Source organism: Oppia nitens, unplaced genomic scaffold (assembly GCF_028296485.1).
Source record: "Oppia nitens isolate AA-2021 unplaced genomic scaffold, nextdenovo-longstitch-racon4-pilon3 scaffold7_pilon_pilon_pilon, whole genome shotgun sequence".
NCBI classification, from domain to species: Eukaryota; Metazoa; Arthropoda; class Arachnida; order Sarcoptiformes; family Oppiidae; genus Oppia; species Oppia nitens.
The window spans coordinates 1,258,594-1,276,921 of record NW_026533251.1 but is presented as its reverse complement, the minus strand read 5'-3'; the positions used below and the strand labels follow the sequence as shown (position 1 = coordinate 1,276,921).

Genomic DNA, 18,328 nt, shown 5'->3' with positions numbered 1-18,328 from the left:
TTTACTAAATTTATTAAATTTAAAATGTTTTACTAAAAATATAATACAAATATTAAAATACTTATACAGTATAATACTGTATATACTGTACAAATAGTAGGTTTGAAAAATTATTTTATTAATTAATATTTGCATAAATTTTTGTCACTTAATCAATCAAAATACAAAATCACTTAATCATTGTATTAATAGAATATTTTAAGATATTATTAAAATACTATAAAAGATGACAAACAAATTGATATAATAATGTTGTCTAATATATAATATACTATTAAATGATGTAATTGTTGATAATTTACAAACAATTAATCAAATATACGTGTATTAATAAAACAAAATAGTTATAATTATATGATATTCATACACACAATTGAAAGTCGTGAGCATTTAAATTAAATTTTTAATTTTATATATTAAGCAATTAAATAATTTACTATATAATTTCAATAAATGCTAATTATGCAAAAATAAAAAATCTATATATAATGTATTTATAAATACAATATGATATTTAAATTTATATAACTATTTTTAAACAATTTCTTGACATTTTTCAAATAAACAACAAATCAGTCAAAACAGTCAACAATTTAGGTAATAAGGAAATTATAACAAATAAAATACTTTAATAATAATAATAAGAAAATAAATGTTATTAATTGGGTGCTGTTTGGCCTTCAGGTGCCCACATGTCTGTCATTCAAATCATTTAGTTTTGAATATTTTTTCATTCATTAAATATTATTATAAATTAGGTGTGACTTCAACTCCAATGAGTCAATCCTTTTAAAGTAAATTAAGTGTAAAATTTATTTAAGCATTTTTCACATTAAAATCGTATTTTAATTACCGTATACCGCGATCTTATCGGACCAGGTCCTATAAAGTAAAACGTGTCCTTAAATGTCACGAAATAGGACCATGGTAACCGGTTGTTTTTTATAGTTACTAAATTTAGGACCACTATTGATGTATCGGTTATATTATATTTTATTTGTGTTGACATCTATAATTTGAGTCCCGGTAATTATTATTTATTTAATGATTATATGAATTGTTAACAAAATAGGACCGGGAGGTCCTATTTTGTCATACATTGGACAGGGGGTCCTATTTTGTCATCATATAGGACCATAGATACACGGTAATTTTCCAAAATCGAATTTAGGACAGGTCCGATAAGATCGCGGTATACGGTAATCAAAATAAAGTGATTTCACTGTTTCATCAAAAAAGTATTTTATTTTAAAAATAAAATCAATTTGTCTCACATCAAGCAAATTGTGATTTCTTTTAATTATATGATAAAACATAAATCGACAAAAAATGAAAATATATTTTCAATAACAAACAAAAAGACATACATTAAGACTTAATAAACAGTAATTATTTTACGCGCGATTACTATAAAAACAATTTTAACTTTTAATTACAAATTATTTTTACTAATTCTTGTTTTTTCAATATACTGTATATATTAAATAACCATTATTTATGATACAATGGTATGTATATAAAATGGGAATTATTTTCATAGAAATAGTAATACATATATAATAAAATACTAAATATGGAATCAAAAACACGGAATCGTTTTGTAAAAGTAATAATTAAGTGTTGTTTTTGTATTGTTTTTTCATATCGAATGTGAATCGGAATTATTAAAAACATTTGAGAAAAGTAGAGATAAAGAGAAGAAAGTAGACATTGAGTTGAGACCATTGGCCGCACAATTAAAAGCATTTTCGGTGGACTATCGAAGGGCCCGATTCGTCGTATTCTTGCTTAGAGATCCACATTTGTTGGAAAGTGGACAGTGAGGCCAGGATTGAACCTCCGATCCAAACTGAGTACTTGCGCTCAGGCGGTGCTATAATCTTAATCTTCATTGTCGACGGCGCTAATGCTGTTATTTCTTTTTGCATTCTGTCAGCAATTCCTATAATTATAATTATTAGAAACAATATTAAAAACATTAAATAAATCTAAAGAGTGATAATCCATACCCGGATACATAGTGGTACCGCCAGAGAGTACGGTATTGGCGTATAAGTCCTTTCGGATATCGACGTCACACTTCATGATCGAGTTATATGTGGTCTCGTGAATACCGCACGACTCCATACCCAAGAATGAGGGCTGGAATAGGGCTTCGGGACAACGGAATCGTTCGTTACCGATGGTAATCACCTGTCCGTCGGGTAACTCATATGACTTCTCCAATGACGATGAAGAGGCAGCGGTAGCCATCTCTTGTTCAAAGTCAAGGGCGACGTAACACAACTTCTCTTTGATGTCGCGAACAATTTCTCTCTCGGCTGTTGTGGTGAATGAATAACCTCTTTCGGTCAAAATTTTCATCAAATAATCAGTTAAGTCACGTCCGGCCAAATCGAGACGTAAGATAGCGTGTGGCAGTGCGTAACCCTCATAGATGGGTACGGTATGCGAGACACCGTCACCGCTGTCCAACACAATACCGGTGGTACGTCCAGATGCGTACAACGATAGGACGGCCTGAATGGCCACATACATGGCTGGCGTGTTAAACGTCTCGAACATAATCTATACATTTCGTGGACATAAATATTTTTAATTAACTAATTATAAATACAAGTCATGAATTTTAGATATTTGGGTCAAAACACCACTACAAGTGCTCCGTTTGAATAATTATATAATAAATGAGTTCATTAGAGACAATGAATTGAAACAACAGTTCCAGAGCTCAGGTATGCAATTCATGAGTGCTTACATACTGTTATGAATTACGAGTAGTGGCTAATGATAATGATGTACCCATACATACATACATACAGACACATCCATACATACATACATACACATACCTGAGTCATTTTTTCGCGATTGGCTTTGGGGTTGAGTGGAGCCTCAGTCAAGAGAACCGGGTGCTCTTCGGGTGCCACTCGGAGTTCATTGTAGAAGGTGTGGTGCCATATCTTTTCCATGTCATCCCAATTGGTAACAATTCCGTGTTCAATCGGATACTTTAATGTCAATATACCTCTCTTAGACTGGGCCTCATCGCCGACGTACGAGTCCTTCTGACCCATTCCAACCATAACTCCCTATAAATTTCATAAATATTCATTTCGTTATATAAACTCAATTAAAAACAAACAACATTTTAATATTTAAATTATATTTTATAATAGCTTTATTTATATCTATTTCTAAACTACCTGTCCATCAATAAAACTACTTTCAATTAACATAAATTAAATAAAAGTATTTTCTATAATGTCATACAAAATTGATTTCATAATTTTTATTTTGTTTACTGACCTGATGTCGGGGTCGGCCGACAATTGATGGGAAGACAGCTCTGGGCGCGTCATCGCCAGCGAAGCCAGCCTTACACATACCGGAGCCGTTGTCGATAACAAGTGCCGCCACGTCGTCGTCACACATATTGCTTGAGATTTTGGTTTGTTTTCAAAGAATACTATTAAAAATCAAAATGTATTCAAAATTTTAATAACAGTTAACAAAATCAATTGACAAACTAATTGTATGTCTGTTTTATTTGAATCATAATTAACACCTAATATATAGTGAATGACATTTGTGTCAAACTTTGCAATACCTATACCTCTCTCTCTCTCTCTCTATGTATGTATAAGCTGTAGTACTACTACTACTACTGTTAGCACTGTTAGCAAAAAAAAGGGCGGATCTCTGCACTCACTGCCTTTCCTCAGCTCACATACCAGTCATTCACTTAATTCAACCGATTTTTCGGCACTAAATTAACTGATATTCAAAATCATAAACTATTTTAACACTAAATCACTGCAACATTAGTCAATAGCATTGGTCGACAATCAGTGACATTAACGGCCAATACATTAGAAAATCAATTGAAAACTAAATATATATTTTAGACACAAAAAGCCATAAAAACGATAAAAAGCCGAAAAATCGATTCAATGGTGTCTTTGAAATAATTTTTATAAATTAATTATAATTATAAACATTAATAATGACAATCACTTACCGATAAATTAGTAATAAATATGAAATGATTGGTATGAATGTCAAACACAATGTATTTAAAGTGACTGACAATCAAATCAAATGGATTTAAAATTTACAAATAAATAGTGTTTTAAATGGATTTCAATGTTTGTCTCAAACAAGATATCAGAGTTTGAATGACAACTGCAATGAAGTGCACAATGAATGCTATACTCAGAGCTATATATATATAACTATTAGACACACAATAGACTCAATATTAGTGTTGAAAATATTTGAGTCAACAATTACGTCATGAGTGGCTCATTGGCTCAAACAATGTTAACCAATAAGTAGACACAGTGTGGGGTCACTCAAGTGTATACTATTATAGACGTATACAATGAATGAATGCATATCTAAGTCGATCGTTGATTGGCTGTATTGACCGGCACTGGTGTGTGACGTAGTGTGTTCTAAAACATGACCATATATGGTAATGTTGAAACATTCGACTAACATTTACACACATTCACTATAACTATTCCACTCAATTCTAGTACTTTTTATATCTATAACATTAATATCTAAATATTGTGTAATCTTTGTAATCTAAAATGGATCGTATATTTCGGTGACAATATTCAAGGTTTTGCAATAAAAGCCCTAAAAAATGCCGAAATGTGTATTCGATTTGATTGTTTGCTCCAATCATACAAAACGTATGACTTGTATGACTGCACTGTTTATATGAGTTGTGCCAATAAGTCACACCTACTTTACATTCAAATAACTAATTGACCCCTAATTTGAGTCAACAATTAATTATTATTATCTCAGTGTTGAGTCACTCACTGTTTTCTATCATAGAATGTCCCACACATTGACTTTAATGTCATAGTGTTTGTGAACATTATTTAATTGATTTTCAATTTTTTTATCAATGAATTGATTTTCAATTTTCTATAGACTTTGAGTGACCAACCAATCAGTGAACGATATAATCAATAGATTTATATTTTGAATGAAAAATGAGTCAAAAATATAGTTTTGATTCACTTTTTTAATGCAAATGTTTTTGTCGTTGAAAAAAGTTTTTCAAACTTTTTTATACATAATTTTTAAGTAAAAAAAACTTTTGAGAAAACTTTGTTTTTAATTTACAAAAACTTCTTTAACTTTAAACAAAATAATAATTCATAAAACAACTAAAAATAGTAATAAAACTTTTTGTTATAATTGCACTAATAATCATAATTGCATTAATAATAATAATAATAATAATAATAATAATAATAATAATAATAATAATAATAATAATAATCATTAACAATGTTAGTAATCATTACTTGAAAAAACTAATTATTAATTAAAGCAAACAAACAAATTGTCGCATATTTTCTCATAAATTTTATGACTATATTATTATTTTTTCTAATTAATAATTATTAATAATAAACAATTTATTATTACAAAAATAATATTATAAACGCATTTTTTACAAGTAATATAATAAATGCTATATATATTAATCAATTTAATCAAATCATAATATAGTACTATAATAAATGTATATAACATTTATAGTTATATTTTTTGATAAATTATAATTTTTACACAGACTTAGCATTTTTAAACACTATTTGGTTCAACTTTTTTTTTAGTTTAATTATATTTATATTTTTAATATCTATTTTATCAGTTATATGATGTACTGTATATAAATAGTTGAGATAAAGCTTTTTTTTATAAATATTTCAAACATTATTTTATTAAAGGGTTTTTTATTTAATAATAATAAAAATAAATATATTGTAGTTTTACTGATTCATTGGATACATAAATAAATGTTTTATGATTTATTTAATTGAGAAAAATTGTATCAAACCATAGCTGAAATTAATTTTTACATTTTGATTATATATATATATTGTAAAAAAGGAAAAACTATGAAAATATCAGTTTTAGGTTTTCATTACAATGATGTGTAAAATATTGTAATTACAATATGTTATTACAATAATTGTAAAATATGTGTAAATTTAAAAAAAAAATTAAGGAAAGGCTCATGAATTGAGAGCATTCTGTTTATAAGATAATATAGTAAAATAATAATAATAATAATAACTAATTATTATTATTATAATTATTGTTTGTTAACATTTTTAATTTAACATAAATTTAACAAAATATTGTGTAAAAACATTTTTTTATTTTTTGTTTTGATTTTTTTATAAGTCTTATTATAATTATTTTTTTTATAATATGAAAGACTCTAAAAACTAATTACAAGAAATAAATTTGTTATTAAAAGTATATTTCAAATAAAAAAATACAATTTAAACTAATTTAATGATTATATGATTGATATGATTTGATAAGACAAACTTGGTTTAGTAATTGTAACATTAAGTTTAGTTATAAATAGCATTCCCATAAATTTGTCATTCAAAATGTATATCAATTAAAACATTTATTTGACATAACCTACAAAAAGGATTTATTATTATACTGTATATAACGATAATTGTTGTGTTGATTGCAAAATTGCAATTATTATTATTTTTTAAATAATAATATATCACTTTATTTTAAAATCAATTTCATTAATAGGAAAGTTTAAGAGGAAATTCAAACTTCATATTTAGTATTATTTTATTAAACGACAATTTTTTCATTTTTGTCTTCAGAAAGGAAAGACCGCCGGAGACAAGCGTTTAAAATAACTGTTTTTTTTGGGATTTATAATTCATATTAAATTGTGTTTTAAAACATTTTTAATAAAAGTCAAACAAATAATATTTTAATATATAATTTTTTGATAATAATAAGTAAATTAATTCATAGTATGTATTTTTTTAACGATGACACAAATGAGAGTTAAAAACATGTAATATATACCATATTTATGTCTATATTTATATATGTTATGTATATTTCCGGTAATTATTAAAATTTCAAATGTCTGGTAATTTAAAAACAAATAAAATTCAATGAATGACTCGTTTTTTAGCTAACTTTCAACAAATTTACTAATGTATTAATACTGTATTATTAATAAATAAACAATATTTGGAGAGAAAGGGAGAGAGAGAGAGAGAGAGAGAGAGAGAGAGAGAGAGAGAGAGAGAGAGAGAGAGAGAGAGAGAGAGAGAGAGAGAAAGATGTTTAGATAATCAAAAGATATGAGTCATCATTGGAGGCGTTGTCTGATTGAATCCATTACCAGCCGGTGCTGTTGTGGACGAAAACTTGTGGTACAGTTGTTTGTGTTGATTGAAAGGATTATTGTCTGCTTTAGTGTATATAATAGTCGACTGTTTTGTTTGAATCGTCAAAATAATGATAGTTATAGAGACAATCTGGTGACCAATTTCTTGATCCTTCCCTACCAGTGGTCTCTGAGCCCAACATATCATACATATAGTGAAGGTTTTTAGAGAAATAGAAAAAACGGTTGACTATTAAGTGGTTAGCCTTGAAATCAATTGGCAACTGACGGGACCTGACATGAAATCAACACTACATCTCACATATGTTTAGTCTAATACATAGTAATAAATATACATTTAGTTTGGCACAGGTTTTCACATAGAAATACTGTGGACAACACTTACAATACTTACTCTCCCTTTTCCAGTCTCTATGCACTTATAGTTTTACACCCCCTGTGCTCTCCAACTTCAATAAGTTGATTAAACTCCACAAACAATTTTTATTGTATTTGATATGAAATGAGACAATGGGTAATGGATTGGGTGTTAGACTATGTTTAGGGAATACATTAAATACTGGACTTTTATCAAAAATAAAACTGAATATACAGTATATAAGTTATATATTTACTAAATTTGTCACAAAAATACTAGACATTAATTTTTAAATTTAAAATATTGGATTATCCAGGTAAATATTAGATTATCCAGGTAAATATTGGATTATCCAGGTAAATATTGGATTATCCAGGTAAATATTGGATTATCCAGGTAAATATTGGATTATCCAGGTAAATATTGGATTATCCAGGTAAATATTGGATTATCCAGGTAAATATTGGATTATCCAGGTAAATATTGGATTATCCAGGTAAATATTGGATTATCCAGGTAAATATTGGATTATCCAGGTAAATATTGGATTATCCAGGTAAATATTGGATTATCCAGGTAAATATTGGATTATCCAGGTAAATATTGGACTTTCAACAACTATAATTAGAGATAGAATTAAAGATTATAATTTACAATATAATCATTTGATTGTTAATTTGAATTGAAAATTGTTAAAACAAATAATTTTATCGATACATTCACATTATTTTACTGAATATAATGTTTGGACCATTTATTTGAACATTAATTTAACCTCTAAATAGTTTCATAAAATCTAAATTTTCATTAATAACAATAATATTAAACAATTGATTCATATTTCACAAATATGTAGAGCATATTAATATTTTCATAACATTTTTATAACAATACTTAAAGCATAAAAATATATTAAATATTAAGCATTCATAACTAGTGTTGGCAGAAACAAAATGTTTGTATAATACAAAACGTATAATAAAGTATAATACAATATATAATACATGACCAATATTTGCATACAAAGCAAAAGTTAGCTAGTTAGTTAGCTAGTATCAAAGTCATTGATAAAGCAAAAATAAATATACATATGATATTAACTTTTAATGATATTTCTATATTTTTTCTTAATTTATTTTATTTTTATTCTTAGAAAACAACTATTAATATAAAAATAATTAGTTTTCTAACAATTATATTCTTATTAAATATTTTTTATAAATTTTTAAACATAATATATAGTAGTTTTTAAAAATGTATAATATATTCAATACATTATATTATACTGTATTATACAAAGCCAAAATTAAAAACATTGTATTTTTCCAACCTTATTCATAACATAATTAGCACCTATTTCTGGTAAATTATACTATTTTAGTAAATGTCATACAATTTGAAGGTTATTTTAGCATCATTTTAAATATTTTAAACCAAATATTTGTCATATAGAAAATACAAGTAATTATGATATTATATATTGAATTATTACTTAGAGAGAGAGAGAGAGAGAGGAGAGAGAGAGAGAGAGAGAGAGAGAGAGGCGAAGTTTAAAATAACTTTTCATTGATGTTAGGATGCAGTACTGTATGTTGGATACAATATTCGTATATTAATGGATATTAATGTAAAAGTAGACATTTAAAGCAAAAATATTGTAATTTAAATAGTATTCAGTATTAAATTACAATTTTTATTGTTTGATTAAAAAATAAACGTTAATTTAATTATTGATATTATTTAAATGAAATCTATAAAAATTTTGATATTTAATTTTATTTTTATTGAAATGTTGTGTATTGTGTAAAATCTATTATCACTTTTTATGATTCAATAATATAAATAATCATTTTATTTAACACAACATGTTATCTAAATGCTTATCCATATCTCATATCACGCTTTACGTATCGAATGCAAGACAAGCGGCCCTTAATTATTGTTTTCAATACGGGTTCAGACCATTCAGATACCGGGGCCTCGAAAGTGGTGATCGACTACAAGCGTCACACGCCGTCATCAACAACGATGTGGTTCTTGTGTTTACTTCACCACTCATTTACTCTAAACTTAATGACCACATCAACCATCACATCGCAACACATGGCGATGCAGTCAAAGATATAGGTATTTTCACCACATTATTATTATTTTGCAAAATAAAACCCTTTATTTGATATTAATGTTATTGGGGGAGGGGGAGGGGGTATTTAATGATATGGTGATTATTGCAAAAAAGGACAGGTCGTTTAACTTATAATATTGACGTTTGACTAGTCTATGAACCGGCTCTTTCACAATCAATCTTATGGACTATTTGTTAGGAGTTTTCTCAACTCTTTTTTAAATGAAAAAAAACTTTAAATATATTTTCATACAAAAGTTGACAAAAATTTTTGACACTATGTTTGTATTAACAAACTGAACATAAAGTTTTTTTTTCATAAAATTTAAAGTATTGAATGAAGAGTTTTCCAAACAAAAAGTAGTGTTAATTTTTCCAAACTTTTGAAAATCTCAGTTCACATAAAAAGTCATACATTTTTTTATTGTCTAATGTTTATGTATAGCAATGAGTTTCTCAATAAATTTCATCTATCGATCGTTGAGCCTAATCTTAGCCTTGATTTTTCATGTGCTGTCCTAAAAAAAAGTTTTATATAACATTATAAACCTATTGTTTATTGCTTTTTTGACTTTATATCTCAACTATTTTTACATTACATAATATTTTATCATTTTATAATCTCAATGTTTATTTGATGCAAACATTTTTTTAGAGTCTAGTACTGTATGTTGAAAACTCGGCTTATTTTCAAACTTTGTTTGCAATACTTATCTTAATTATGTAAAATGGATAATATATTTTAAATAATAAAAGCACATTTTCTCACTATATTTAATTTTTAAGAATATGTATAACTATTTCATAATAGATAAATTAAAAATATGTAAATACAAAAAATATAATCACTACATTTACTGCACATGTATGTTAATTGTAAGCAATTTATTGAAATGTAAATTAACATTAATTTTGGTTTGTTTATGGGTATATAAAATATACTTAATTACGATATTTAATTAATTTGTTTAACATTTATATATATTACATGGTCTGGCACTTAACGATGGGATCAAAAAGCTTTTAATGTAGAGTCAGTCGATGAAATGGTCCGACAAATCCAACAGACCAGTGATCAACCAGTGAGACAATGGTCTGAATCGGACGCCAATGGGACCGTCAAGTATGTCAATGTATCGGCTTTTGGTGACACCACTCACACACTTATTGAACGCAATGGTTATCCGCGAAACCTATTTCTTCCCGGTTGGCAATCATCACCATTAGAGTCGGCATTAAAAAACAGTATTTGGTCTGAACTGAGTTCAATTGACTTACAATTTATTGATCATTTGGCCGCAAATCAAATTTATGGTCAAATGTCTAAAGTAGTCAAATGGTAATCTAATATTTTTTTATATATGCATTATTAATATTTGACTTATAATATTAATTATAAAAAATCTAAACTATATATAGTAAGTGACACAAACTTTTAATTTGTTTTGATGACTAGATATTGAAAATTTGCTCTAATTTTATGCTTAATTTATATACCATATAATTTAGTTTTAATCATTTATTTTGAAATCTAGCAGTTAATTAATTAAACATTAAATCATTTATCTATTTTTAAATTATTATAAAATTATATCAGAAAATTATTTAGTTTTTAATTGAAAATCTGATATTAGTAAATGTTTTTTTAAGTAAATTAATTAAGAACTTAACTATTAGTTTATTATCTATCAATTTTAGTATAATTTGAACAAAAATAATAATTGTTTTTTCAAATTTATTTTAATTTTAAATAATAGAAATATTGGTAAATTATAATGAATATTTAGTATTCATATAAATTATAAAGTATTTTCAATTATATTTAAAATCTAACTCAAATACTTTATAAGTTATTTATTTATATATTAAATTTTCATATAATAATTACTCGAGTTATTATGAGTTATTATATTAAGAGCTAAAAACTTTGTTTTTAAAATTTAATTGAAAATAATAGTTTTCTATGCATTATACGCTAAATTACAAATCCTGATTAATTAAAATCAATATTTATTAAAAAAATATTTTTATATTTATCTAAAATATTTTTAAATAATAAGTTTTTGAAATAAGATATAAAGTAATTTAAGTAATAATTATTTTATAAAATATATCTTCGATATTTACTTTAAAACACTAAACTTAATTTATTAAATTACATTACAGTGTAGTTAGCTTTCTATTTACATTTACATTAACGATATATTATATTTAAATGATTTTAATATAAATTTTATTAAAAGGTTTATGCAAATTGACAAAAGGTATTGATAAAAATCAATTTTTTTATAATATATATCTTTGATAAATTAAATTATATTAAAAATTAACTATTTATAAAATACTACAAATAATTTTTTAAAAATTATCACATGTTGTCTCTGTCTGTCTATCTGTCTGTCTATCTGTCTATCTATCTATCTATCTATCTATCTATCTATCTATTTATTATTTTAAAAAATCTATTTAACGATAATATTTATGTATTTGAAATCAATAATACTAGTAGTGTTTAAATAGAATATTAAAAATTCAAATTTTATGTATAAAATTATTGTATAAAACAGCACATTTGTAACCCAAATATAATGTAAAGTATAATAAATATTATTTATATATCATATATGAATATATATTGTTGCGAAAACTATAGCTATCGGCGATAAACTTTTAAACTGAATAAATATAGATATTACAATATTTGTATTAATATTTGTTAACTAAATGTGTATTTTAATATTTTTATTACAATTATATCAGTAGTATATTTCAAATGAGATTTATTGGATTTTCAAAAATTGGTCTAATCATTATTAATATTTATTAATTTACAATAAATTAAAGTTTAAAAATAAATTGAGAATAATTTTATTTAAAAGCATACTTAACTAATTGATGTTTTCACACTTTATTATGATATATTAATCCAATATAAATCTTTATTCTCATAACAAAATCGATTTATCATATCTTTAAATAGTATTAAACACAACCATTAAATCAATGATTTTTTAAATAGTAAATATAGCATATAATGCAAATAAAATTATTTCTGTAAACAGTTAGCACACATTAAATTTCTAATTAAAACGGTAGTTATAACTGCATGTGTGAGTCAACAATTAATTATCGGTTACTTTATAATAGACTTTTAGCCTAATTTTCAAATGTAATACTTTGTTTGATTGTTTTGTTTTGTTTGCCAATAAATTGTTTTTTCTGGCATAAACTCATTTACATGTTTGGTGGTTATCTAAAAACTTGTACAGTAGATGATGATACACTGTATTTGTCTATAATTATCAATTTATTTAATTTTTAAAATAAAGTAAAAAAGTGGGAACTAATTATTTAGCTGTTATTGATATTATATAAATGTTGTTTTTTCATTATATTTTTTTGCTCTAATTATTTAAGATTAGAATAGATGAATAGATAGATGGACAGGTAGATTGAGATGAATAGATAGACAGACATAAAAGTCATGTTAATTAAAGCAAAACTAATTCATTAAATTTATTGTATATAATTATTTTATATCGTAATTATATATAAAAACATTTTTTATAGATAGCTTAGTGAAAGATAAATAATTTGATTTTAATGTTAATTGACTGATTGATATTATAAATAAAAAACTCACAAAAAAATATAACACGACTAACCCAAAGCCCGGTGCTCTTGAAATCCAAATCCATAGTTTATAAATCTTAAAGATTTACTTAATTGTATGCTTTATATAATAAAATTATTTATATTTTATTCCTAAACTAATCATATATTTAAATCTAGTAATGTTTATCTATTTGATATATAAAAAACAAGTCTAAATATAAATTTAATATTAATATATTGTAAAATATATGAATATACAGTTTATACATAAATTTATACTGTATTAAGTATTGAGAAATAAACTGTTATTTGTATTATACATTAAAATAATCCGGTTGTGTTTAAAACTATTTTTTTTAACAAAATGTGTTAGATATTTGATGTTAACATAGAAAACATGTTTTATGTGTCCTAAACATACAAATTGATTGCCCGATAGGTATGAGAGAGTTTTGGGATTTCGGCGATACTGGTCAGCCGATGACACAATTATTGAGACACAACTATCGGGACTCAAATCGGTATTTGTCACGAATGCCAACCAACAAATTAAGATTCCGGTGGTCGAGGCCAAGCCCGGGCCCCGACGGTCACAGATTCAAGAGTTTCTCGACTATAACTACGGACCGGGCGTTCAACACATTGCCTTCAATACGAGTGATATTTGCGATACAGTGGCTAAACTCAGACACAGAGGTACTAAATTGATTAAAATTATATATATATATAATAATTGCTATTTTGTCTCAGACTAGACTTGTTTTTCAGTGACACATTAAATATTAGTCTAAAAAGATTAGATTAGAGATTAACAATACAAATAACTAAAAAACAGTTTATTATTTTATATCATAATTTTCAGTATATAAATGCATATATTTCATTGTATCTTATGTTTCTCATAAAAAACTTAAATGACTTATAACTTTGACAGCAGTTTTTTGTTTAATTAATGTACTAATTATATAAATGACATTATTTTTAGTTGCAAAGAGTTATTTTCTCACATTTTATATAACCCGTGGCATTGAAAATAATAAAAAATTATTTAAATGTCTGTACATATATTTGTTAAGTTAAATGATTTTGTATGAAATCATTTAATTTAAATAATACTTTATATAGTAGTAAATAATAATTTATAAAAGTTTAGATATTTAATTAACAAATAAATGTCTTTTTTTAAAACTAAATGTTTTTACTTTTATTGTTGTTTTTCTACACTAATAGTCACACAATGCTAATGACAATTAAATGTTACTCTAAAACACAACATATTTAGCAATTAGGGCCAGAAGTTGTGTTTGAATTTGTTTGAACACCTAATTATGTGTTTAACCCGAAATTCCCGTTTTTTATTTGTTAGGAGTGGAGTTCCTGTCGACTCCCGACACTTATTACATACAACTACGAGAGCGTCTCCGCAAATGTAATCTTAATATTATAGACCACGATATCGATAGATTGAAAAAATTAAATATATTGATGGACTTTGACAACAATGGATATCTGTTGCAAATATTTACTAAACCCGTTGAGGACAGGCCTACGCTATTTTTCGAGTTAATTGAGAGACACAACTATAACGGGTTCGGCGCCGGAAATATAAAGGCACTCTTCGAGGCCGTAGAAGCACAACAACAGCTCAGAGGAAACCTATGATGGGATCTATAGCTGACAATAACTATAGACAATGTATTATATAAATATTAATAATCAATTAAAGCTCAGTTAGCTTTTAAATATTAGCTTTCAAATTATACAAAATGTTTTCACATTAGTTAATAAAATATATTTTTAAATATCAATACATATTATTTTAAGAAATTTTAAAAATATATTTAATACTAAAAATTAAACATTTTTTAATAAATTTAATGATTTATTATATAATAATTATTACTATGTTTTTAAATTATTCAATAAATACTAAATTTCATATTAATAACTAAATTCAATGCCATTGATGACTATATGTGTCTAACGTTATTGATTGTAATGTTATGTAATGACAATCACTGTATTATAATATACAGTACTTTAAGCCGGTATTCAATGTATTTATTATTGAAATGAATTGTTTGTGATATCAAATAGCAGTACACGTGTTGTCAAAACAAACACTTTATCGGTGGACACCAACTATGACCGCAACCAACACCGGGACGACGACCCGAAACTGGTGGTCACGCTTTCTGGCCGACGACTCGAAGGACAATCTGTTGAAGATCACAATCCTATTGTTGACAGCAATTCTCTGTAAGCGATAATTTGATTATCAAACTGACAGTTCATTTGCCGTGACTGACCACTAATCGTCATTTGTCACCATTGTTTGAACAGCTTTCTCGGTTCGACTATTCTCTGTGCTAAGGTTTGAGTCGGTTATACATGAATTTGATCCGTACTTCAACTACCGGACGACCCGATTCTTGACCGAAGAGGGTTTCTATTCATTTCTCAATTGGTTTGATGCGGGCGCGTGGTATCCGTTGGGCCGTATCATCGGCGGCACTATATATCCTGGTCTGATGGTGACATCGGCCACATTATATCATGCGTTACATTACATCAACATTCCGATCGATATCCGCAATGTCTGTGTTTTTCTCGCGCCGCTATTTTCGTCGCTGACAACGATTGTGACATTTTTGTTGACCCGCGAGCTTAGCGATGACGGCTCGGGGCTTGTGGCCGCCGCTATGATATCGATAGTACCCGGCTATATATCGCGATCGGTGGCCGGTTCTTACGATAACGAAGGCATAGCAATATTCTGTATGCTTCTTACATATTACCTGTGGATCAAATCAGTAAAGTCGGGATCGGTTTACTGGTCGTGTCTCTGTGCATTGGCCTACTTTTATATGGTCTCATCGTGGGGTGGTTATGTATTTCTTATTAATTTGATACCACTTCATGTCCTGGCACTTATGATAACCGGCCGATTTAGTCATAGAATTTATATCGCATATTCAACGGTAAGAAAAAGTGATCATTTTGTTTGTTTCCATAATTTTTATTTATTGTTTGTTAATTAGGTGTACTGTTTGGGAACGTTATTGTCGATGCAGATCCCATTTGTTGGTTTCCAACCGGTAACCTCATCGGAACACATGGCCGCGTTCGGTGTGTTCGGKTTATGCCAATTGTACGCATTCAACGATTACATCAAATCCAAACTTTCGCAACAATCTTATGACACACTTTTCCGATCAATCGTTTTACTCATCGGTATTGTGGCACTCAGTGGCGGAATATTCTTGACAATCATTGGAAGTATGTTTACAAACGAATACCAATTCGTATTATTCATTGGTTATCATAGTTAGTATAAATTGTAAAAAAATATTTACTGATAGAGATAAGTCCGTGGACCGGACGGTTCTACTCATTGTTGGACCCGTCGTACGCTAAGAATAACATTCCAATTATAGCATCGGTATCTGAACATCAGCCGACCTCTTGGTCTTCATTCTACTTTGACCTCCAATTGTTGGTCTTTTTATTTCCCGTCGGTCTATACTTTTGTTTCTCGCGTCTGACTGATGCCAATATCTTTATCATTCTCTATGGTGTTACCAGTATTTATTTTGCGGTAAGTTATTTGATAATGGATTCAATAAACAAGATATTATCAACAGTCGCTCTTTTATTAGGGAGTTATGGTTCGTTTAATGTTAGTTTTAGCACCGGTTATGTGCATTCTCTCGGGTATTGGTATATCGCAAATGTTGACACGTTATTGTAAACAACTTGAACCGTCAACATTGGCTACGAGTTCTGGTACGACCACATCGACCCATAATCACGGTACTCATGGCTCCCAATCTAATGTTAAACAAGTGTCCGAAAAGAAATTGCGTCGACACGAAACTAATTTTGTGATGCGTCACGAAGTGGCCTCAATGTTCGTACTCGTGGCCACTGGTCTTCTGCTATCATATACTTATCATTGTATTTGGGTTACTTCTGAGGCGTATTCTTCGCCGTCTATTGTATTATCAGCGAGAAGTCATGACGGATCTCGTATTATATTTGATGATTTTAGAGAAGCCTATTATTGGTTGCGACAAAATACAGCTCCCGATGCCAAAGTCATGTCATGGTTAGTCATTTAACGTAACATAATTTTTTCATTTTAATTACCGGTACTTTTTTTCAATGTTTAGGTGGGATTATGGTTATCAAATAACCGCAATGGCCAACCGTACTATATTAGTGGATAACAATACTTGGAATAACACTCATATATCACGCGTCGGTCAAGCAATGGCCTCACCTGAAGATAAAGCATATGAAATAATGAGAGAATTAGATGTCAATTATGTTTTAGTAATATTCGGTGGTCTCACCGGCTACTCGTCCGATGACATTAATAAGTTCTTATGGATGGTTCGTATCGGTGGCAGTACTGATAGGGGAACTCATATTAAAGAAACAGATTATTATACGCCTTCGGGAGAGTTTAGAGTCGATAAGGAAGGCTCGCAAACACTTCTTAATTGTTTAATGTATAAAATGTCTTACTATCGATTCGGTTCCGTTTATACTGAAGGAGGTAATGATTTTTGTTTTATATAATACAGTAATTTCACTAAAACTATTGACATTTACCGGTAATGTATTGTTTGTAGGCAAACCTCCCGGTTATGATAGAGTGAGGGGCGCAGAGATTGGCATTAAGGACTTTGAACTTCAAGTATTAGAGGAGGCGTACACTACTGAACATTGGTTGGTCCGTATCTACAAAGTTAAAGACTTACCAAATCGCGGCATTTAGCCGATGACTCGGATGATTGGCATATATATAGCGCTAGTCTTTTGCTATTCTTATTTAAATGACTTTCTCGTTAAAAAAAACAATTCAAACACTATTTTTTAGTAAATGTGGTTTCATTTATAAATATATTATTATTATGACATAATTACTGCGGTATCAAATTCTGTCATTTTTTATAACTTAATAAACATATTAACATTTTTTATTATATAACAAACAATTGCTAAATCACTG

The 18,328-nt window shown here is 27.5% G+C and overlaps 3 protein-coding genes across 4 annotated transcripts; 2 read left to right on the top strand and 1 right to left on the bottom strand.

Annotated features, from left to right (window-relative positions):
- Positions 1 to 1,494: 1,494 nt before the first annotated feature.
- On the bottom strand, positions 1,495 to 4,232 carry LOC128963766 (actin, clone 403). 2 transcript variants are annotated; one of them, XM_054310287.1, is made up of 5 exons: positions 4,022 to 4,232; positions 3,310 to 3,469; positions 2,853 to 3,092; positions 2,010 to 2,568; positions 1,496 to 1,942 (listed from the first exon to the last, which is right to left on the bottom strand). In XM_054310287.1, the coding sequence occupies exons 2-5, from the start codon at positions 3,433 to 3,435 to the stop codon at positions 1,737 to 1,739; spliced, it is 1,131 nt and encodes a 376-aa protein (XP_054166262.1). In that variant the 5' UTR covers positions 3,436 to 3,469; positions 4,022 to 4,232; the 3' UTR covers positions 1,496 to 1,736. The 2 variants fall into 2 exon arrangements, with proteins under 2 accessions (XP_054166263.1, XP_054166262.1); XM_054310288.1 differs by lacking the exon at positions 4,022 to 4,232 and having other exon boundaries at positions 1,495 to 1,942; positions 3,310 to 3,456.
- A 5,202-nt stretch (positions 4,233 to 9,434) lies between these two features.
- On the top strand, positions 9,435 to 15,000 carry LOC128963161 (4-hydroxyphenylpyruvate dioxygenase-like). The gene is made up of 4 exons (XM_054309653.1): positions 9,435 to 9,698; positions 10,717 to 11,035; positions 13,751 to 14,007; positions 14,678 to 15,000. The coding sequence occupies exons 1-4, from the start codon at positions 9,437 to 9,439 to the stop codon at positions 14,971 to 14,973; spliced, it is 1,134 nt and encodes a 377-aa protein (XP_054165628.1). The 5' UTR covers positions 9,435 to 9,436; the 3' UTR covers positions 14,974 to 15,000.
- Positions 15,001 to 15,305: 305 nt separating this feature from the next.
- LOC128963396 (dolichyl-diphosphooligosaccharide--protein glycosyltransferase subunit STT3A-like) lies at positions 15,306 to 18,257 on the top strand. The gene is made up of 7 exons (XM_054309897.1): positions 15,306 to 15,570; positions 15,655 to 16,292; positions 16,353 to 16,590; positions 16,674 to 16,909; positions 16,971 to 17,419; positions 17,484 to 17,872; positions 17,949 to 18,257. Exons 1-7 carry the CDS (start codon positions 15,456 to 15,458, stop codon positions 18,092 to 18,094), a joined length of 2,211 nt encoding a protein of 736 aa, XP_054165872.1. The 5' UTR covers positions 15,306 to 15,455; the 3' UTR covers positions 18,095 to 18,257.
- The last annotated feature ends 71 nt before the right edge of the window (positions 18,258 to 18,328 follow it).

Excerpts from the sequence above, each read along its gene's own strand:
- LOC128963766 (XM_054310287.1), bottom strand. The coding sequence starts at position 3,435 with ATGTGTGACGACGACGTGGCGGCACTTGTTATCGACAACGGCTCCGGT. Across the intron at positions 2,569-2,852 it reads ATCGCGAAAAAATGACTCAG|ATTATGTTCGAGACGTTTAA; the intron begins GTATGTGTATGT and ends CGAAATGTATAG. Across the intron at positions 1,943-2,009 it reads CGGTACCACTATGTATCCGG|GAATTGCTGACAGAATGCAA; the intron begins GTATGGATTATC and ends TTATAATTATAG.
- LOC128963161 (XM_054309653.1), top strand. The coding sequence starts at position 9,437 with ATGTTATCTAAATGCTTATCCATATCTCATATCACGCTTTACGTATCG. Across the intron at positions 9,699-10,716 it reads CGATGCAGTCAAAGATATAG|CTTTTAATGTAGAGTCAGTC; the intron begins GTATTTTCACCA and ends GGGATCAAAAAG. Across the intron at positions 14,008-14,677 it reads GGCTAAACTCAGACACAGAG|GAGTGGAGTTCCTGTCGACT; the intron begins GTACTAAATTGA and ends TTTATTTGTTAG.